This window comes from Watersipora subatra, chromosome 8 (genome assembly GCF_963576615.1).
Source record: "Watersipora subatra chromosome 8, tzWatSuba1.1, whole genome shotgun sequence".
Classification (NCBI taxonomy): Eukaryota; Metazoa; Bryozoa; class Gymnolaemata; order Cheilostomatida; family Watersiporidae; genus Watersipora; species Watersipora subatra.
Window position 1 is genome coordinate 35,539,865 of NC_088715.1, and position 23,085 is coordinate 35,562,949.

Sequence of the window (23,085 nt, forward strand, 5' to 3'; positions counted from 1 at the left end):
TTAATACAATTGTACCTTTCTGGGATAATAAAATGAGCAACCTGAAATGCATGTATTTTGCAGTGTCTAACAATATTTGAGTATTTGTTTTACAACATGCTTAACAAACAAACACATAGTTTTGAATATCATGCTTATCAACAACTTTAATAAATTTTAAAAATAGACTCATGTCTCAAGCAAAATATAATAGACTCTAATAGAAATTCAGTTAACAGAGAACCTGTGAACATACTAGTATAGTGAGAAGATAACTTCTCTAGTGGATGTATTTATTACTTTATGTGAAGTACATCAACTGTTCAGTGTATATTTTTTGCAATCTATTCCAAGTATTTTTCTGATACACCTGTGATTCACATACAATATTATCTAAACAAAAATATTGGTTTGATTAACAGTGAATATGCTTTCAAAATAAAGGAAGGCTTTTGATAGATCTTAGACTGAGTAACCTTTTTAACACCCAAAACAACCTGCATTTAATCTGCTTATCAGGCAGGACATGAAATTTTGACTGACCTCAGTCTTACCATGAACTAAATCCACAAGCACAATCAGCTGGAGTACTTCAGGGCTGCCCTGATTTCAATCTGACAGTGTGATGCCCTAAAGTTCAACAGCAGTAGAGATATTAGCTGTGTAGAATGAAGTGATACTAGAGCTATGTGCTTGTAGATGTGCTATTAGTTATTTTTGGTTACATGTAAATGTACATATTTTAGTGAATAATTGTATACAATGAGCTAGGAGTTGTTATATGAAAACTGGGAGTTGTCCTCCACATTTTCACTGATTTATTTTACTGAATTAGCTAGTACACTTGAAAATCGTGATTGCGTGAGAGATCATAACACCGTCTTTTTTAGCGCTGATTTCAGATGGAGGAACACAGCTTTAATTATAGCAAATATTTAGACTGACTTGAGTTAATCATTGGGTAAAGAAACTTGGCTAATTAAACATAAATGTTCTATGCAAAAAATCATGTGTTATTACCCTTGCAGCGCCGAGCATATAACTATTGATTTTTGTGGTGCACTGGCTATAAAAAACTGGTAATAGTCTTCTACATGTACGTCTTGCCTAATAATGTAGTAGCCCCAGTAATCACTAAATAATCTGTAGACTAATCCTACAGGAAAAATTTCAGTTGTTACAAAAATGTTTGCTATAAAGCAACTGACTTGATATCATAGCCTAAAAGTAGAGATCTTTAGTATAATAGAAGCTCTGTCTGTCTGTCTTTCGGTCTGTCTGTCTGTTTGTTAAAAACTTAGGAAAAATGATGGATTTTTCCGAGATTCAACTCACTACTCTCAGCTAGCAAAACCAAAACTTTACCACCTGTGCCAATCAACCACCGGCTGCAGAGCTGGAATAATATGCAATAAGTTCTTACTCCTGATGATCTCTCACAATGCATTGAACTGTCAGAGTGCTAATTATTTATAATAGACTAGTACACTAATAGTCTAGTGTGTCGTGAGAGACCGTCATGGGTAACAAATATGTACACAATTATTCTTAGATGTGAAAAGATGGTCTAGTGGTGCAGATGCTAGAGTGCTTGGGTGAGAGCTGGAAGTTCCGGTTGGATTTTTGTTCAGGACAATCCTTTTTGTAACACTCTTAGCATGACTTTAGACAAACAGATGGACGGACAGACGGACACAGCTCTTATTATAGAAAAGACTTTAGTAAAGATTACAATTATACAGATATATCTACTGTAAAAAATGAAAGTACTTCTATTATCATAGAGTTATCATAGTGGCGCTATATTTATATACAGTCAGTACCAGACAGTCCTTCAAGTGCTGCAAATGCAATTTATTTAGTAGGATCGTAGTGATAGCCTGTCCTGGTAATACTCCGAGTGTCTTGAAAAGGGTGTAACAGATAGCTGCCTAAGAAAATAAGTTTGTAAATTTATGTGTTCAAACTAAAGTGATGATAACTCCTTGATTGAACTTTTCAATTATGAAATGTTACAATTTAGCACATGTATATGTTTCTTTGTTGAACAGTTTTTTAGATGTTCTAGCAGTGTTGTGAGATGCCATCTCTTACCACATTGTCTTATCATGAGTTGCTTATTCTTACCATACAGTAGACGCTCTTACTACATAAAAAATCTGTTCCAGTAATGTATACTTTGTAGGGATTTTACATTATAAGAACAGTAAAATACATGTAAATTGTCTAATCCGTTCCAAGATCTTTCCAAACTTACTCCTTTGTCTATGAAAATGGAAAAACTTGACTTAACTTTTTGAATTTCTGTGCTGTACCATAACTGCAGCACTAATGTTTTGCATCGAAAACTTTTTTCCTTTTTATGATCGGTATCATTGGTTTTATAGACCATTATTGCAATAATAACTTTACAACAATTTGATAGAAACTGCACATTTTCGACATTCATACACAACGATTTTCTTATTATATCTAAACAGTAAAGTCTATTCTGCAAAAAAGAATATAGCAATATATAACAATATAACAAATATTTTGTACAATAAGACAAAATAACAGATTATCTTTGTTATAAAAATTGGTTCTACCTGCTCATTTTCTATCTGTATCCAGGGGTCAAGGTTGGGATATAAGATAACTTTTGACGATACTCCAACTCATTACATTCAGATTAGTAGATCAACGCTGTAACACCTGCACCAATTAATTGCTTTTAAATATAATTTATAAAGAATTGCGCAGCTATCCTATTCTTCTCATTGTCGACACATTTAACGATATGTTATGCCAAACTAGAAAGTTGCGAAAGTTATATGTAACGGTATACACGCGGTGGTTTTTCTTCTGTAAGTGCGGTGAGATAAACTAATATCGAATATGAAAACTCGCCTGAAACTTCACGTTATATGGAAATTTTTACGTAATAGGGAGCAAAAGATTGTCACAAGTTTTTTACATTAATTGGAATTTACGTTATAGGAGGTATATGTTATAGGAACATCTACTGTATATATATAAAAATATGTATACTATATATATATACACATATATGTAAGAAATTTCTACATATATATACATAGTATATATGTACACTATAACAGTACACTATATAGTATACACTATATGTATATACTATACATATATACATAGTATATATGTATATAGTATATACATATACTATATATACATTGTATATATGTATATACATATATATACATAGTATATATGTATATATAGTGTATACTTATATATATAGTATACATGTATATATAGTATATACTATATATACATAGTATATATGTATATATAGTATATACTATATATACATAGTATACATGTATATATAGTATATACATTTATATACATAGTATACATGTATATATATAGTATATACTATATATACATGTATACTATGTATATATAGTATATACATATATATACATAGTATACATGTATATATAGTATATACATTTATATACATAGTATACATGTATATATATAGTATATACTATATATACATAGTATACATGTATATGTAGTATATACTATATATACATAGTATCATGTTTTACTAATTAGTTTATTCAAGCAAAACTTGTGGTTCTTTTCATAACATACTGATATCATATGAATTGAGCTAAAGAGAAAACTCCACAATAAACAGCTCATGCATTTTATCACCTAACACCACAGGTGTCAAACACACGGCCCGCGGGCCACATGTGGCCCCCCACCTCATTTTATGTGGCGCGCGAGGGCTTAATTACTCATTCGCACGAGACGCGGCTAACTCCCGTATTTATAACGTTGCTAGGCACACAAACGCGAGTTATCTTGTCTCTGAAATTTGTCTATTCCTTGTATCGTTATTTTTACATTACATAATAACTTTGATTAGTCAGAAAAAAATTTCCTGGTCAATCAATCAAATGCACAAGAATGCCTCAATGGTCTCTCTCGGAAAAGATATTACTAAAATTCTACACCCATTTCGGCATCTAGCTAAACCGATAATCATCGCGGTCACTTAAAAATTTATCGTTCGCGATCAATTCTTTTCAACTCCAGAAGTAAATATGCAGATTCAGAAGAGGTGAGACAGTGGAAGACTGCATAAATCAAATGGAAACATTATTTTTAATGTTTCAAGGTTTTTACTAACTTTTAATTTTGTCAATTTGAATTGTTATGCTCGAATAAAAATGCACTCTTCAGGCTGTCAGTCGTAGTCAGACTAAAGCTATCATTCACCTTCGATAGGATCATATCGATTCTTAGAGCTGCCCCTAAAGTCTGAAAAGTCAACAGCAGAGTTACTGAACATATTTTTATTGTTTGAAGCATGTTTATGACAGTTTATTTAAGTTATATTGGCATGTAGATTTGATCTGCTTTAAAGGATAATACTGACGAGGAACCATTCGAAATTATAGTTTCGTGATTGTCATGTTCATGACTAGCTGTACATGTATAAATAATATTCATAACTTTGTATTGTATGTAATAAATAAGTAATTTTAGTCAAACACTGAATATTTTGCAATGTCTTTGGTGCAAGTCTAAATTTGTTTCAGCAAATAGCAAATAATATTTTGACTTTTTGCTGCTTACATATTGATTTTGTGTTGCTTTTGTTGCAATTTTTTAGTGTTTGCAGGTTTAATGTGTGTATGCAAACAAATTCATGTTCTTAGCAGCTCACAATTTTTGATTTTACTGAAAATATGCCCATGTTAATTTATTGTATATTTTTCTGATTTTTTTTTGAAAACAAGTGTTCTGCATGTTTTGCTGTGCAAATGTTCTGTCTGCAACTTTAAGTAATAAAGTCAGAGTTATTTGATATCAAAGACTAGTTTAAGTTATTTTACATTATTCGATTACATTTTGTTACAATCATAAGTTACATCTGGCCCTTTGAGGACAGCCATTACGCTGATGTGGCCCTCGGTGAAAAGGAGCTTGACACTCCTGCCTTACACTATCAGTACATAATTGGCTTTGTGCTCAACCACTTGACAAAAACTTATCTTATATTTCTACGTACAATAAGTTTCTGTATTCTATGTTGCAATAAATTCATATATTCCAATTTACAAAAGAAATTCTTACACGTAAGTATTTTTTGTAAAATGCATAAAGTTATAAAACTTGAATTAATTTGGAGGAGTTTCTTAATAAAATGTGGTAGCTACCATTTAGATATCTAGCAATAGTAGACACCAGTTAGTATAGATGTTATGTGTTTTGTACATTTTGTATGTAAGTTTTGGCTACTAAAAACACGACTTACTATTACCATGTTGCTATCACTTTATGATAATCAAATTAAAGCAAATATTTCAGAGACATTCTGAATACCAAGTACACAAACATCCCTTGTAGCATTACCATATGGTTATTCTCACAAACCTCAATGGCACCCTATTTTACATGGTGATTTGCATAGCTTCACCATAGACACCATAGACATCAAGCATGATGTTCTTACTTGTTTTGTTAGCGTCTATTTTCTCAATTCAGCTGAGTCATTCAACTGTAAGTGATAATTTGTCTCTGAAGTACGAGCAATTTCTTTATGAAAAGAAAATCAAGATAATATTAGACTCATTAGACAAAGAGTGTAACACGAATCTGCAAAGGTCTTTCGATCTACCAGCTGACATTGAGTTCAAAAAGATATTTTATGAAGGGCTCCTTCAGAGGCTCATACAATGCAGGTTTGAAAAGGGTACAACTTATTCTTCTGCGGTTACAACTCAGGAAATTGTGACCAGACTTCCCACTTCTTTAAACTCGGTTACACCGAGTCAGCGAGGACAACCAATCGAGTGTCAGGCAGCAACTAATTTGACGCAGTCATGGAGAGCAGACCATGAAGGCTCTAACATTCACCCAGGCGGCCCCAAATCGTTTGCTGGCAAAGCGTGTGATCTCAGAGAAAGCTTGCAATGGTTCAGATTCACAAGAGATGCAGGTGAGTATTAGGGAAATGTTTTAGTAAAGGCCGTAAAGTCATAGTGTATTGCATTTTAATAGATTTTAAATCGTTTGTAAACAAATCATATGCAAATTTTACAATTATTTTACGTTAACTATAGAATATTTTAAAAACCGATACGCAGATTAGGCAGGAATATTGTTGATAGGAACCTAAACAAATCAATGAGTAGTGGAACAGTTTACATGCAATTCTAAAGAAAAATTTGATTACATTATTGAAGCTTATAACACAAAATAGTTGAGAAATGATCAAATTTATTCATTATACGTACGTACCATTTGCCGAATGAAGGTAAACTTCGGCTGCGTTTCTTAAAGAAAATCTCATATAATTATGGTATAAAAATATTAAAAAACACAAAGTGAAATGGCCAAAAAATTATAAAAAAATATCAATATCACAAATTTATGTACACTATATATTATTAATACTTTACAGCAAAGAAAATATTTAAAATGGCAATAAAAATTATATTATATTTAACGTTCTATTTATGTCCTGTCGGTCAAAACATCCCACCGCGTAAGTAGACCATGACCTGTACCGCCTTTTAACTAAAGATTCTAACTTGATTTTGTACAACTCTAGCGCATGTACTGTAGATATGTTGTACTACTCTTTGTATTTCAATAACAGAGGAAAATTGGCTGCCTGTTACTTAATGGCATACCAACAGATAGTATTTGTGGTAAGTTAGCACTACACAGGAATTTATTATTGCTTTCACTAGTAACTGTAATCATAGCACTTCCCAGTGAAAAATTTGTTTCAACGCCTCACCATCTACCTTGTTTTTCCTAGCAAATTCTAAGGCACTCCATAATGTAGTCTTTGAGAAGTGATAATGTGGTATCTTGCTTAAAACTTGCTGTTCTTGCAAGAGTTGGCATTTTAGAGAAGTGTGTAGCGACTTAACTCACAAGTCTGTGCTGATGTTTTAACAAAATACTAGTTAAGTTGGTAGCTGTTTAGCTATGTAAAAAGCTAGCCTTGTTTGGCTTTTCTAACAGTCACGATGGTAGCTGTCTAGCTAGAGATCTAGCCTTCCTTAGTCCTGCTAACAGTCAATTTGTTATCTGACTTTCCACTAACCTGGCTTTTCCTTGCCTCATAAGCAATCAAGGTGCTAGCTGTGGTGTTAGAGAGCTGGCTTTTCTTGGCTTTCCTAACAGCTGAGTTGGGAGCTGTCTGGCTACAGAGCTAGCCTTCCTTGGGCTTGCTAACAGTCATGTTGGTAGTTGGCAATAAAAAAGCTAGCCTTCGTTAGATTTGCTAGCAATCAAGTTGGTTGCTGTCAATCAAAGAGCTAGCCTTCTTTAGACTTGCTAGCAGTCAGGTTAGTACTGTCTAGCTAGAGAGCTAGCATTACTTAGTCTTGCTAGCAGCCTGCGACAAACTAAAAGTTACTATTCACTTTCATATCAAGCTGCTACCTACCTTGATCATTGCACACTTGCTTCGTTTAACCATTGCTCATGTTGACAAGCGAATAGATAAGGCTCCCTCAGTAGGCTTTCTAGTTCCCAGAGCACTTACCAACCCTCTGAAGCATAGGGAGTGCGGTGAAACTGTTGAGATGAATCATAGCTCACAGTTTTTTAGGGAATAAGATGTTAGATCAGTGCCCAAAAGACTATAGCTGTGGTGCCGACCATCCTATCTGGACAAATGCACCGATGCCAACTCAAGTGGGAGTGACAGCCAGTGTTGATGCTTACATTGCTCATGGCGTATGCAAGGAGCACACATTGAAGATTCAAGTGATGCGTTGTTCCAATGATAATCCTTTTGACATCATTTACAAATACCAGCTTTCTTCAGTATTTAACAATGGCGTGTTAGCTGGCTCTTGTTATGAAGCCTTTTGTGGAATGCATTCTTTGTAACGGCTCTTGATGGTCATACAAATAACTTACTACTAATAAACCACCAATTACTTAAAGATAAACTTACACATATTAGAAAACTAGCTGTGCCACCCGGCATTGCCCGTGTAATCGAAGAGTCTTCGGACAGAAAAGTGATTTGTATTTAACATATAACAACATTTGTCATTCTAACTTTCAAAGTGCATATCATGAGAGAAGTGTCTCGTTTAGTTGAAATAAATTAGGAAAAAAATAAAAACAACTGTAAAGGTTTTAGAACTTTGTCAAACAACTGTACCTTTCAAGCTAGTAGCCTGGCATACTGCCAATGGAAAACTCCACTAAGCTAGTTAATAAGGTTAGGCTTTCAATGACAGTAAGCCATGACATTGAGTCTGTATTGCTGTCCAGCTCAGCTGTTCTAATAATAGCTATAGCCGGATTTCCAACAGACAGATATACAGACTTTGAGAAATATATATATAGATACTAGCATTCTTCTTTCATTTGCAATTGTTTTTGGTTTTTGAGTTGAGTTGAGCGACAGAATGTTTCAAGATTAGCATTGACAACACTTGATCACAGTTAAAACACTCAGAAAAAAATATGTTTCTAAAAATGATGTCGGTAGTTGTGCATATTGTTCATAAGGGATCAATATTGGCAATCAATCGAGTACTTATACGTTTACACAGTATTTAGAGGGAAAAAACCGGACAGTTTTTAACCAAATCAGCTTCATGAACACATGAAGCCACTAAACTAAATCTACAGTGACTTAAATGAGTAACGGAGAGTAAGATAAGTATTCATTAGATATGACTCTGTCTATTAGCAATTACACTTTTAGTAAATCATGTTTCAACCTGGTTATTATGAAACTACAAACCATTTGTTACATCTTTACAGCAGACAGATGTAATGCAAAGACAGCAATTCAAAGACAAAAACTATCAGTTTTTATGTAACCTGACTTTTTTTGATATACTAGTACTAATATAATAGTACTAGGTTTGCTTGTTGCTCAGTGAATGTGCCACAAAGAATTATAAGGATTTTGTATTCCATGGAAAGAAATTAGTTTGCAATCAATAAGATGTTGTATGAAGTATTTTATTGCATTAAAATACATGTTACAGAAATACAAAATACAGTACATGTTGCTATTAATAAATGGTCTATGACAACTATTATTAGCCCTTCACGCCAGTCTGTTCGAAAATATATAACAAGGAAAATTCTGTCAAAAAAATGTTTCCTGACTTACCCAAAGTTAGTCTAACAGATTTGAAATAATTCTTAAAGCTTTTAAATGCCAGAGTAGATAACTACATTATCTGCCTTATTAGGATTTGCATGTTTTCTTTGTGGATTCCTTTAACAATAGTTTTGTCATTGGCAGCAGCCATGGTCTATATCAGTGATTCCCAACCTTTTCTTTGCTTTTACCCCTTTGCAAAATTTTCAAATACAAATTCCCCCCTGGAAAATGTGAAGTGTGAACTTATACTATATTGTATTTACTGAAAGAGCTACACAGATACATATATGTAGGTCAGCAGCATATATAAATGTATTTATTTGTTAAATAACTGAGAGTAGCATATATAGTAATAAATCTTGTCAACATTATTGTTATTCCGGTACACTCAACGGGTGTAGGGTGAGATTATGAATTTTAATGAGACCGCTGACGGCTGATTCCTGCTGACGCCTCTGCGCAAGTTTACACAAATCAGGCTTTGTTTTTTTATAATGCACATTTCAAGTTGCTCTCAAGGTCAAATCGATTTATTTTCTCATTTTCAAGGTGCAGCATTGATGAAAATCCTTCTTCGCGTAGGTAGGTACAGCTAAATGGCATCAGAATGTGCATTGCCTTTTCAGCAATGAGTGGAGAAATGTTTTTGCTGAGAGCCAAAACTAGTCAATAGACATTGATTTGAGATCGTCTTTCAGTGCAAAAATTTTAACCAACTCAACCAACTTTTATTGTAGCTCCCCTGAAATTTCTGCAACAGTGCGATGAAATGGATTTCATGTAACGTTGAGCATTTTCTTTTTTTCTGAAGGTAGCTCAGGGGAGTAGCATCCAAATTCTGTTATGAAATCAGACAGGTGTTCAATAATGGTTGCCACTAGACTACCTCGAGCAGGTTTTGTCTTCCAATAATTCAGTGAGTGTGGGAAAAGATACTGTGTTCCCAGTGCAGGTTTGTGTATGCCACAGTACCAGCTTTGCTTTGAAAGCATCAATGCTGTCATGAAAGGCAAGGAAATGATGATTGCTCCTTTGTAACTTCAAGTTCAACTTGTTTAGCACGGCAAATGTATCAACCAGGTATGCAGTCTCAAATACATAGTTATCAGCTTTCATGGCTGCTAAAATTTCATGCTGGCCTTTAATTTCAAGAAATTTCATAACCTCGGACGTAGCTCAAAGAGCCTGCCTAGCATGTTTCTCTTGGACAACCACCTCACTTCAGTATGAAATAACGAAGTTGTAAACACGACATCACTTTCAGAACATAGCGCTGAGAACAATCTGGCATTTAGTGCTAATGCTTTGATGTAATTCACAACTTTTATGTTCACATCCAAGTTTGATTTCAACGCTTGTGGAAGAGTTTCTGATGCCAATACTTTACGGGGAATGAAGCAATGCACTTCTTTTCTATATTAGGTTTCTTCTGCTCGATCTGTTTTACAAAGCCTGATCTACATCCTAACATAGCAGGTGCTCCATCAGTGCTCCAACACTTATTAACTTCTCCCAACTTTCAACTATTTTCGACACATCTCTTGCTGAAGTTGTTTTAAGCAAAGGCTGACAAAACAGAAACTCCTCTTCAATGAATGTGTCATGCACATATCTACCATACACCAATAGCTGGGAAAGACTGGCAACATCAGTTGACTCATCAAGTTGTTTGGCCCAAAATAGGGATGCTTTAATCTTAGCAATGGCTTTGATATTTAGTGTATATGTATTAGTGTGCGCAATAATCGTTGTTTTGCTGCAGGCAGTGTCTAAGTAAAAAAACATGCAAATAGCGTGGAAAGTGAAGATATACAGCTTATGTCTGCAGAGTCAGCCAGGTCAGGGCGTATATATATACATATATATACATATATATATATATATATATATATATATATATATATATATATATATATATATATATATATATATATATATTAACTATTAGCAAGTGCAAAAGCATATAAAAAGAGAACTCTACACTAAAAACCTAAAAGATTATTAGTGGAGTATGAAATATTTGAAAAATTATTGCGAAAAAAGTAAACTTTTAGTATTTGCGTTACAAATTTGTTTCGTGCTAAGCACTCCTCAAACGCAAACTGTTACTAAAATTACTAAAAGATTCGGTAAAGCTTTTCATTTTAGTACAATTGCGTTTGAGGAGTGCTTCGCACGAAACAAATTTGTAACGCAAATACTAAAAGTTTACTTTTTTCGCAATAATTTTTCAAATATATATATATATATATATATATATATATATATATATATATACATATATATACTGATGCTACAGACAGTACTGTTTCGGCTATTGAAGCCTCATCAGTGCAGCTCAGAGCTTAGGCAAGGGACACAAATCCCATTACCAATGAGAGTTGACTTCCTGCCACGAAACAACTAAGTTGCCTCGCAGACTTCAAGAAAGTCAATGTGCTGGCACCAGAGTGCTCAAATCACAAAGGTGATGAGCTTTGCACAAATATACATATATATATATATATATATATATATATATATATATATATATATATATATATATATATATATATATATATGCACCTGAGACCATCCAACACATCATCAGTGGATGCAGGCAGCTAGCAGGGAACGCATACACTGAACGGCATAATCATGTCACAGGTATTGTGTATAGAAGTCTATGTGATGGGTATGGCCTTAATAAACCACAACACTGGTGGGAAGCTCCTGGTAAGGTCAATGAAAATGACCGCGCTAAGATCCTCTGGGACTTCTACATCCAAACTGACAAGCATGTCCTAGCAAACCAACCAGATATAGTGGTGGTAGACAAGGAGAACAAGAGGGCTACTATAATAGATATAGCAGTACCCAATGACTACAATATAGCCAGCAAAGAAAAGGTAGAGAAATATCTCCCTCTTGGAGGAGAAATTGAAAAATGCTGGAATGTAAGAACAACTGTAATCCCAGTAGTCATTGGGGCACTGGGCGCAATAACACCGGCGCATAAAATGTGGCTTGCACAAATACCAACAACAATCAACTCAGGTGAGTTGCAGAAAAGTGCGCTATTGAGAACAGCTAAGATCTTGAGGCGAGTGCTCAAACTCCCAGGTCTCTGGTAGGAGACCCGAGTTAGAGCAGAATTTACCACCCATACGGGGTAACCGGAGTGAGGAAACATTTATATATATATATATATGTATATTTGTATATTTGTGCAAAGCTCATCACTTTTGCGATTTGAGCACTCTTGTGCCAGCACACTAGTCAATTACACAAAAGCATTATATTGGGAATGCTAACATGTTGAGGTGTTTGATCAAACTCCCAGGTTTCTAGAAAGAGGATCGCGTTTGAGTAGACAATACCGTTCACTTGGTTTAATATATACGGCCAAAAAATTAGTTTAAATCTATTTGTGTTTTTGTGAACACAACTAAAAATATGGTATATATTTAACAGCAAGAGAGCTAAGTATGCTTTCATGAGTTGCATAAACAGCAGAATTCATATAAAGAAGGTAGAGCAGTGCAAGACTCTTTCACAAACTTTTTATGAGTTGTCAGCACCTTGTCGCATAATATATAACAAATAATATAATACTAATGCACACAGGAGTGATGTAACTATATACGTACTACAGCAACTAATGATGCGTAGCTAAATGTCTGGGATGAATCACACATAGGCCTACCTTTTCCTGAAGCAAATGAGGATACTGTGGCGTTCAGAGCGTATTAAGGCGTATTAAGAGGAGACAGTGACAAGTTGGTGGAGGTTGTGTGCCTGTTAAATTGCTGTTAGGATAGTCTTAGCTCTTTTTAAAGCTTTTACGATGATAGACATAGAGACTACCACAAACTATACTGAACCATCTTACTGTGGGTTGGAAGAGGGGCAATGCGTGAGTACAGTTTAATGCTGCTACTTTTGTGATAAATTTATTACAAATTAAAAACTAATATTTGAAACTGTATAATTATTGCATTATCATACTATATTAGTATTTTAGCAAGTTGCTATATTTTTTTATATTCCGTCATGTGATTTTTTTGATATTTACTGTGTTTGCTGTTGTTGAAGTAAATACTTTAGCATTATAATCACTGCAACACATGAGATGACAACTACAATTTACACTGTATTTGGTATAGAAATCACTTGGCAGCAGTATCATATCAACACTTGAGAACATGAATAGAAAAAATATTTTTTAGAATATGAAGCGTGTGAAGGTGTCTTAGTTTGACATTAACTAAATACAACAAAACTCAGCAATAAGGGAACAAGCTTAAGCCAACATAAGTAAAACTATTGACTAATAAAGAGTATATTTTAGTTAGAGTTGGTATACTTAGGGTGACAGTTGAATATACGTTCAACTGTCACAGAATATTGACAGTTGAATTTGTATGCAACTGTAACCCAATTGGATATACATTCAAATGTAGTATACAAAAATTGAATAGACATTCAAATGTAGTATACAACAGTTGGATATACATTCAAATGTAGTGGACTACAGTTGAATATACATTCAAATGTAGTATACAACAGTTGGATATACATTCAACTGTAGTATACTACAGTTGAATGTATATTCAACTGTAGTATACTACAGTTGAATGTATATTCAACTGTAGTAAACTACAGGGTTACAACAAAGTTGTACTTGGATTATCAAACTATTTTAGCCTAAACTATTACCTACTCTTTGTACCTTCCTTGTAACCCGTACAAATACAATTTTTTCACACTTGTTTATGGCTATAGAAGCTGAAAGTCTTATGGTTCTGTCATTTGTTCTTCAAAAGAGATGGTTGAAAACACAAGACATGTTGAAGTAAAGACTTTCCATGTCTTGGTACACAAGTATTATACAACTGCCAGAAAGTCAAGTAAAACAGTTCTATCTACTAGTTATTAATGATTGCATCTTCAGCATTTTCTGAGTTAACGTAAGTTTTTAATTATTGTAATAAACCAAACTATAGCATCTGAACTTATTGAAGTTAAAACATTCCATAAAAAAACAAACAGTCGTGCAATTCGACGGCAAGGAATGGTAACCATAGAAACAGATTGATGTCATTAAGTGAGTAATAGATATACTTCCTAAGCATTGTAATGATGAATGTATTTGATGTCTAACTACAAGGAACTTTGCGGAGGAAGGTGAAACATTATTATCCCCTGTATTTTAAACAGACTTGCTTCTCACAATTTTTTGATCGTATGTAATGGGGCCAAATATAGATCAAATGAAACAGTTTCTGCCGAGGCGCTACCAAAGCGCTTTATATGATTATTGCATATTCGTTGTTGTTTTTAGGACACTATCCGACAAATCAAAGAGGGAATTATGGGATTGACGATTATTGTCACTATTGTCACTGTTATTTGCATCATTCTACTTGGGAAATACAAGCTTTTCATAGAGGTAAAGAAAAGACAGTTTTATTATAGAGTCTATCATACATTGAGCAGATAAATCTAATCTTTTTCTGTTGAAATAGCACTAATCGATTAGGAGTTTTGGAGGGTATCGCTATAAACATTTATGTGTCCAAAAACAATTTAGAAAACAGATGTATTATAGTTGAAGTAATGAATAATAAGGTGCTGCTGACACCACTAAGTGTCTGTGAGTCAATTATGAGCAGGTGAACAAGTTATTTTAATGGTATGTAAGCAACCCCTCGAAGATGGAGTACGATATCTGCTTACTGCAAGCAGACGTTGTGAGCGAGTTTCATAGAGCCATTGTTACACATACAATTGCTTTAGGATTTAGCTAGACATGCCTGAGTCGAGTGGCATGAAAACCTTGATGCCTAAATACATGCCAAATTGCAGAGCAATTCAATGTTAAATGTTATTCCTGTTACCACTGGTGGCCTATTTGGAAATGAACTCAACCTGTTGTCTGCAGGTCAGGACTCCTAAAGCATTAAGCCATGACTGTTCTCTATTTTAATAGTAAAGAATAACAAACAAACATTGAACACCTCCAATATGTAGTTCATATGTTTGATTACCAGGGTTACGTGTACTTATTAAAGTTGATATGATGGTACCTATTTACTTCAATCATCCTAAAAACCTGTATGTCATACTCTAAGAGTTGTACATGATGTCAGTGTCAACATACCTAGTGTTTATTAATTAAATATATGCAATACAGAAGCGTAGAAGGTCAATGTTAGAGAATGTTTGAGGCTCACTTGATGCCTCGTACAACATCAGTTTCTCAGCAGTTTGTTGCGATAAACCCAATTGTACTTAGTTATCCAGATGTTTGCATTCATAAAAATTTCAAAGATAACGTTTCTGTGAACTGGTATCTAATCAGTCTGAAAAAGTACTAATACTTTTTCAAGCACAAGAGCAAGCTGTAAAGATTGAAGTTTATTGGTATTTTTTTTAATATATTTACCGTTGAACTATGTACTTTTGATGGATAGTTGTTCTCAAAGGTTAATCTTATCTACAATAGTACAAAGGCTGTGTTTGGCATCAACAGAATATTAGTACAGTTTATGAAGCGGGTAAGTAGATGTATTGCTAATAATCTGTGCATGTTGTAATTTTTAATGTTTCATTATTACAAGAATGTATTTTTGGGTTCTGTTTTGAGCATTTGATACTCTCACACAAAGTCGTAACAAGATTGTAATTCAATGATTTGTTTTTTGTGTAATGTTACTTAACTAAGGCAATAAATCCTCACACAGCAGTGTAGATACCAATTAATAGATTTCTGACGACCAATAGATTGATAACGATCAATATATTGATAGCATGAGTGTCTAAACTACTTTTAGAACTAGATCAATTCTTTTCACAAAATCCATATTGAACTTATTAATTGAGGTAAAATTTTCCTAAATGGTTAGGCATTTTTGGTACTTTTTAATGAGAGCTTTTCAAAAAACTGATAAAATAAGATTCTCTAGTCAGTGTGTAGCTGTATAATCTCATTCAGCCATGTTCTTTGCCCTCTTTGCTAAGTCAATTATAGCCTTTTCAAACTAACTCATTTCTATATATCAAAGATATCTAGGCTTTAAAGTAGCAAGCTATAATGAGAACTTAGTCTTTGCTTGCGTACCAAAGTGAACTGTAGTAGATATTTCTTGATTACTGTCACCCATCCATAAAAAATACCTCCTTAACATAGCTACAGGTGGTAGAGCTTAGAAGTGGTTGATTTATGGCTACTTCAAGAAAATTTATTCAACTGATAGCTTGCATCAATATTTATGAGCTGACCACAACAATGTTGGAAGTTTTTTTACCAGATAGTATTTTATTGGAATGCTGGTTGCAAATGGCTTGATTTGATGATGCCTAAAATGTCTGAAGCTAATCTGTAGAATATGCCAATTTCGCTTGTTATGTTAGCAAAACATTGATGTTACTAATAAAAAATGATCCTTTTTTGAGCATTATAAACTTTGTTTTAAAATTTATTCTTTTATTGAGTTTTTCAGCCTGTCGGTTTAAAGCTTTAATCATTGTTATAGCTTGTCTAGCTTAATCATAATTATCTCTCTTAATAACAAAAGGTATGAATGAGCCTATTAGGTACCAAACTGAAATAGCAATTTAGTTTTGTCTCTATATAGTTTCATTACTAGTAGTTACATTGCTAGTATTTTCATTACTAGTAGTTTCATTATTAGTAGTTTCATTACTAGTATTTTCATTACTAGTAGTTTCATTACTAGTAGTTTCATTACTAGTAGTTTCATTACTAGTAGTTTCATTACTAGTAGTTTCATTATTAGTAGTTTCATTACTAGTAGTTTCATTACTAGTATTTTCATTACTAGTAGTTACATTACTAGTAGTTTCATTACTAGTAGTTTCATTACTAGTAGTTTCATTACTAGTATTTTCATTACTAGTAGTTTCATTACTAGTAGTTTCATTACTAGTATTTTCATTACTAGTAGTTTCATTGCTAGTAGTCTCATTACTAGTAGTTTCATTACTAGTAGTTTCATTACTAGTATTTTCATTACTAGTAGTTTCATTACTAGTAGTTTCATTACTAGTATTTTCATTACTAGTAGTTTCATTACTAGTAGTTTCATTATTAGTAGTTTCATTACTAGTAGTTTCGTTACTAGTAGTTTCATTACTAGTAGTTTCATTATTAGTAGTTTTATTTCTAGTAGTTTCATTACTAGTAGTTTCATTACTAGTAGTTTCATTACTAGTAGTTTCATTATTAGTAGTTTCATTACTAGTAGTTTCGTTACTAGTATTCTCATTACTAGTAGTTTTATTTCTAGTAGTTTCATTACTAGTAGTTTCATTACTAGTAGTTTCATTACTAGTAGTTTCATTATTAGTAGTTTCATTACTAGTAGTTTCGTTACTAGTAGTTTCATTACTAGTAGTTTCATTATTAGTAGTTACATTACTAGTAGTTTCATTACTAGTATTCTCATTACTAGTAGTTTTATTTCTAGTAGTTTCATTACTAGTAGTTTCATTACTAGTAGTTTCATCACTAGTAGTTTCATTACTAGTAGTTTCATTATTAGTAGTTTCATTACTAGTAGTTTCATTACTAGTAGTTCCATTACTAGTAGTTTCATTATTAGTAGTTTCATTACTAGTATTCTCATTACTAGTAGTTTTATTTCTAGTAGTTTCATTACTAGTAGTTTCATTACTAGTAGTTTCATTACTAGTATTTTCATTACTAGTAGTTACATTACTAGTAGTTTCATTACTAGTATTCTCATTACTAGTAGTTTTATTTCTAGTAGTTTCATTACTAGTAGTTTCATTACTAGTAGTTTCATTACTAGTAGTTTCGTTACTAGTAGTTTCATTACTAGTAGTTTCATTATTAGTAGTTACATTACTAGTAGTTTCATTACTAGTATTCTCATTACTAGTAGTTTTATTTCTAGTAGTTTCATTACTAGTAGTTTCATTACTAGTAGTTTCATTACTAGTAGTTTCATCACTAGTAGTTTCATTACTAGTAGTTTCATTATTAGTAGTTTCATTACTAGTAGTTTCATTACTAGTAGTTCCATTACTAGTAGTTTCATTATTAGTAGTTTCATTACTAGTATTCTCATTACTAGTAGTTTTATTTCTAGTAGTTTCATTACTAGTAGTTTCATTACTAGTAGTTTCATTACTAGTATTTTCATTACTAGTAGTTTCATTACTAGTAGTTTCATTACTAGTAGTTTCATTACTAGTAGTTTCATTGCTAGTAGTTTCATTATTAGTAGTTTCATTACTAGTAGTTTCGTTACTAGTATTCTCATTACTAGTGGTTTTATTTCTAGTAGTTTCATCACTAGTAGTTTCATTACTAGTAGTTTCATTACTAGTAGTTTCATCACTAGTAGTTTCATTACTAGTAGTTTCATTATTAGTAGTTTCATTACTAGTAGTTTCATTACTAGTAGTTTCATTATAAGTAGTTTCATTACTAGTAGTTCCATTACTAGTAGTTTCATTACTAGTAGTTTCATCACTAGTAGTTTCATTACTAGTAGTTTCATTATTAGTAGTTTCATTACTAGTAGTTTCATTACTAGTAGTTCCATTATAAGTAGTTTCATTACTAGTAGTTCCATTACTAGTAGTTTCATTATTAGTAGTTTCATTACTAGTAGTTTCATTACTAGTAGTTTCATTGCTAGTAGTTTCATTATTAGTAGTTTCATTACTAGTAGTTTCGTTACTAGTATTCTCATTACTAGTGGTTTTATTTCTAGTAGTTTCATCACTAGTAGTTTCATTACTAGTAGTTTCATTACTAGTAGTTTCATCACTAGTAGTTTCATTACTAGTAGTTTCATTATTAGTAGTTTCATTACTAGTAGTTTCATTACTAGTAGTTTCATTACTAGTAGTTTCATTATTAGTAGTTTCATTACTAGTAGTTTCATTACTAGTAGTTTCATTACTAGTAGTCGTAGTGATAATGTCACTAACCTCTCTTTGCAGGTCACTTGATTAAAGTATTCCAATATTTACAGTCATATACTGCTAAGGAAAGAATTTTATTTGTAGCGAATCATCTGCCATCTGGTGGTTTCCAGTCTGATCTCAGCTATTGCCACAATATCTGTAAGTGTTCTTCTATTTTCATAATCGTGTAAACTTTTCTAATCTTTATCAAATTACAAAAACATTTAAAAATTAATAATGTTGACCATATTATTTGTCTACAGCTGTTAAGCACTAATCGCTCATTTGATCTTTACCATATTCTTCACTATAATTGCAATAGTCTTTGTAAGCCAATCCGTATGAATATGGCTGATTGATGCAGGTCTTAGTGTGTCTGTTTTGAGAGGTGGCTGTTGAGAGTTAGAATCTTGTATAAAACAATCTTTTTTCAACTTGCAGTATTGGCTTCGGGCAGACCGACAGATCAACACGACTCTTTTCATAGTAAACTGATATCCTTGGCAGTCCCATGCACCGTGAAAGCTAGTCATGAATAATAAGTATGTACATAATTGGCTGCTTCACTACATGATTAAGTGAGGCTCCCGAGTAGCGTAGCGATTAGTGCGCCAGTCTGTAAAACAGAGAACAAATATATTATGTAGAGGAACAGTTTGTACAATTTCTTGTGTTTTGCAGAGGGATGGAAAGCCAGAAAAAGAAGGCGAAACTTTCTGTATTTTGCAGGCATTTTTCATCCAAATTTTTGGTAAGTAAACTCTCCATAATTCTAACATTTTTCATAATTACCATGATGTGGATTGACGTATCCTGGATACCGACATTATTTTTAAACACCATTTGTAATGTTTGCTGTGTTGTTTATTATGAATAGGTTTTTATAGCGGTGTAATAAATTAATTGAGGCAAAGGTTTTGGCCGTATTTTATTATTGGGTTAGTTAGACTATTTATCAGATAAATTTTTCAAAGTAGATGTGTTTATAAAATTGATTTTATTTTATGGTTTCGAAAAAGTTTGAGTTCTGATAATAAATAATTTGGTGAATGTTTCATTGTTAGTCTGGTATCTTAGCTGAATAGAACGCAATAAGGTTTAGTTCAATTGATTATTCACCACAGAAAACTTACATGTATGTTTAAAAGATGTTTGAAAATCGCTTTAAAAAACTAAGATTAGTAGCTTACACGACTATACATAAATATACGCTGGATAAAATATGAACTTCAACCTTTGACTTATTATATTTTTAAATCTAGCCTCTGTTTTGTCTGCATACTAACCTGTTTCAAATGATCCATACGTGTATTTGTTTGTTCACATTTGTCTATATGTTAAATTTAGACAAGCACTGATTTTCAATTTGTGTTCATCATTATGTGTTACTATTACCTAATGAGTGAAGCACTGAATTCCTTATTCACTTTTAAATGTTTCCAAATATTTCCTTGTTAGATAACATACTTTCACTTTTATCTGTAATTCACAAATGTAGCCCTGTTCTACATATATATAAATATATATATATATATATATATATATATATATATATAGGCCTATATATATATATATATGTAGGCCTATATATATATATATATATATATATATATATATATATATATATATATATATATATATATATATATATATATATACTCATGCTACAGACAGTACTGTTTCGGCTATTGAAGCCTCATCAGTGCAGCTCAGAGCTTAGGCAAGAGACACAAATCCCATTACCAATGAGAGTTGACTTCCTGCCATGAAACAACCAGGTTTCATGGCAGGAAGTCATGAAACCTGGTATATATATACAGTGAAACTCAGATAACTCAAACTTCAAGGGACCGAGCAAAAGTGTTCGAATTATCAGAGTGTTCAAGTTATCAGAGCACTGTCACAAGTCCATGTATTTACTTATTTATTAGCAGATACATGAACATATACAAACTATAATATAAATCAAAAGCACAAATGGCTTGTTTCAAATTAAATGCTTCTAATGTAAAGTTTAAAACATTTTTATCAAAAAGTATAGAGATTTTTCTATCACTTCAGATTGGTTTGTTGTTTGAGGTGATGTTATTGCCAGGACGTTTTTTAGATTGACATTGGCAAAACTTGATCGTTGCTGAAATGCTCAAAAGAAAAGACATCTTTTTCTTTTGAGCGTTTTACCCACGATCAATTTTGCTGATTTTTCTTGAAGTTTATGCAAAGATTAACTTACTTTACCTGGCATTCGTTAAGAGCAACACTCCGAGGCAGTTCAATTAAAAGTTTTACGAAGTTTTACGGTACCTTGTATATCACTCACGCTTTTTGAATGGATACTTATTGAATGTACACACGTATTCTGTGTTTAGGTCAAACGATGAATAGTTTTTTTTAGCTAAGACAACGTATACGTTTAATTACCACAAATTTTAAAATGTTTTAAACATTCAACATTCCGACGTTGATTCAACACGGAATCAATGTCGGAAAACTATTCATCACGGGCTAGCCGGGTCACGCACTCAAGGATTTTCGCCAAGCAAATACAAAACAAAAACAACATGCTGTTTTTGTTTTGTACGTGCGTGGCGAAAATCCTTGCGCCCGTGACCCGGCTAGCCCATGCTATTCATCGTATAACAGTATAAATCAAATTTCACCAAACCTTTAGAACAGTCGTTGACAAAAATATTTTGCCGATGGAGGTAGTAACGACTCTTATGAATTACGAAAAGTTGAGGTTTACCTCTATGGCTTGGAATAAAGTGATTTTCTAAAGCGATAGCAACTGTAGCCGTTGGGCAAAAAACAGTTCGAATTAACAGTGTTGAGTTCGAGCTATATAGAGCCATTTATCATTGCGTGGGAACGGACCAAGCAAATCCAGTTGAGTTAACCATGTGTTCGCTATATCCGAGGGCGAGTTATCCATGTTTCACTGTATATACATATATATATATGTATATATCTATATATATATATATATATATATATATATATATATATAAGAACCTTAAGAACAACCGTAATCCCAGTAGTCATTGGGGCACTGGGCGCAATAACACCGGCACATAAAATGTGGCTTGCCCAAATACCAACAGCAATCAACTCAGGTGAGTTGCAGAAAAGTGCGCTATTGGGAACAGCTAAGATCTTGAGGCGAGTGCTCAAACTCCCAGGTCTCTTGTAGGAGACCCGAGTCAGAGCAGAAACTACCACCCATACGGGTTAACCGGGGTGAGACAACAATTTATATATATATATATTTATATATATATATTTATATATATATATTTATATATATATATATATTTATATATAAATCTCAGTGATTGTAATTGATCTCTTGGTCTGTCTGCCGGATGACTAGTTATGGCAATCAGGTTTCAGCAATGAAAACAGAAAAAAGAAAAAAAAAAAAAGAAACCGATAACAATAATAAAAAACATTTGAACTCAGAACCTCAGGTACACAGACAGGCGTGCTAAGCCATTAGACTACACACTACTAGCTACACGACTCACCTAGCTACTTTTTATAAATACGTATGTCATATAACTGCCAAGAATCGCTTTACAATATCGGAATGCCCGGCGTGGCACGGTTATTAAAAATCAGCTTATATTGATAGATAGTTGAGTTACCTGCTACTTGCTATTAGCCTGGCACATTGCTAATGGCTAACTTGAGTAAGCTTACTAATAAGAGCTAACTACTTGATCTCATGATTGAGCATGCCTAAAATTACGCTACCGCTCTCCATGACGTTGCGCCATCACATTGCGCTGTAACAAAGAGCGGTAGCGTATTTGCACCAATATAATGACATATATTGCCTGATGAATCCATCAAGCTTGTGTGGCTTAATTGGCAAGGCATTGGACTTACGAATGGGAGGGTCCGAGATTAAATCTTTGGTGATATGGATTTTTTATTCTAAGATTGTAATAGCTATAGCTGGACAAACACACACACTCAGACAGATTTTGAGAAATTTATATTTATAGATATTGTAAAAAATATAAACTCTC

The 23,085-nt window shown here is 33.0% G+C and overlaps 2 protein-coding genes across 3 annotated transcripts in view; both read left to right on the top strand.

The window, feature by feature from the left end:
- LOC137401410 (uncharacterized) overlaps nucleotides 1-23,085 on the top strand; it is a 388,865-nt gene that overhangs the window by 99,701 nt on the left and 266,079 nt on the right. The window lies entirely within an intron of this gene.
- Nucleotides 12,851-23,085, top strand: part of LOC137401977 (latrophilin receptor-like protein A) — a 29,440-nt gene continuing 19,205 nt past the window's right edge. For both annotated transcript variants that reach the window (XM_068088446.1, XM_068088447.1), the window contains exons 1-4: nucleotides 12,851-13,007; nucleotides 14,436-14,543; nucleotides 19,157-19,213; nucleotides 19,736-19,805. In XM_068088446.1, the coding sequence (XP_067944547.1) occupies nucleotides 12,939-13,007; nucleotides 14,436-14,543; nucleotides 19,157-19,213; nucleotides 19,736-19,805 (304 nt within the window). In that variant the 5' untranslated portion in view covers nucleotides 12,851-12,938. The remainder of the gene's footprint in view (nucleotides 13,008-14,435; nucleotides 14,544-19,156; nucleotides 19,214-19,735; nucleotides 19,806-23,085) is intronic.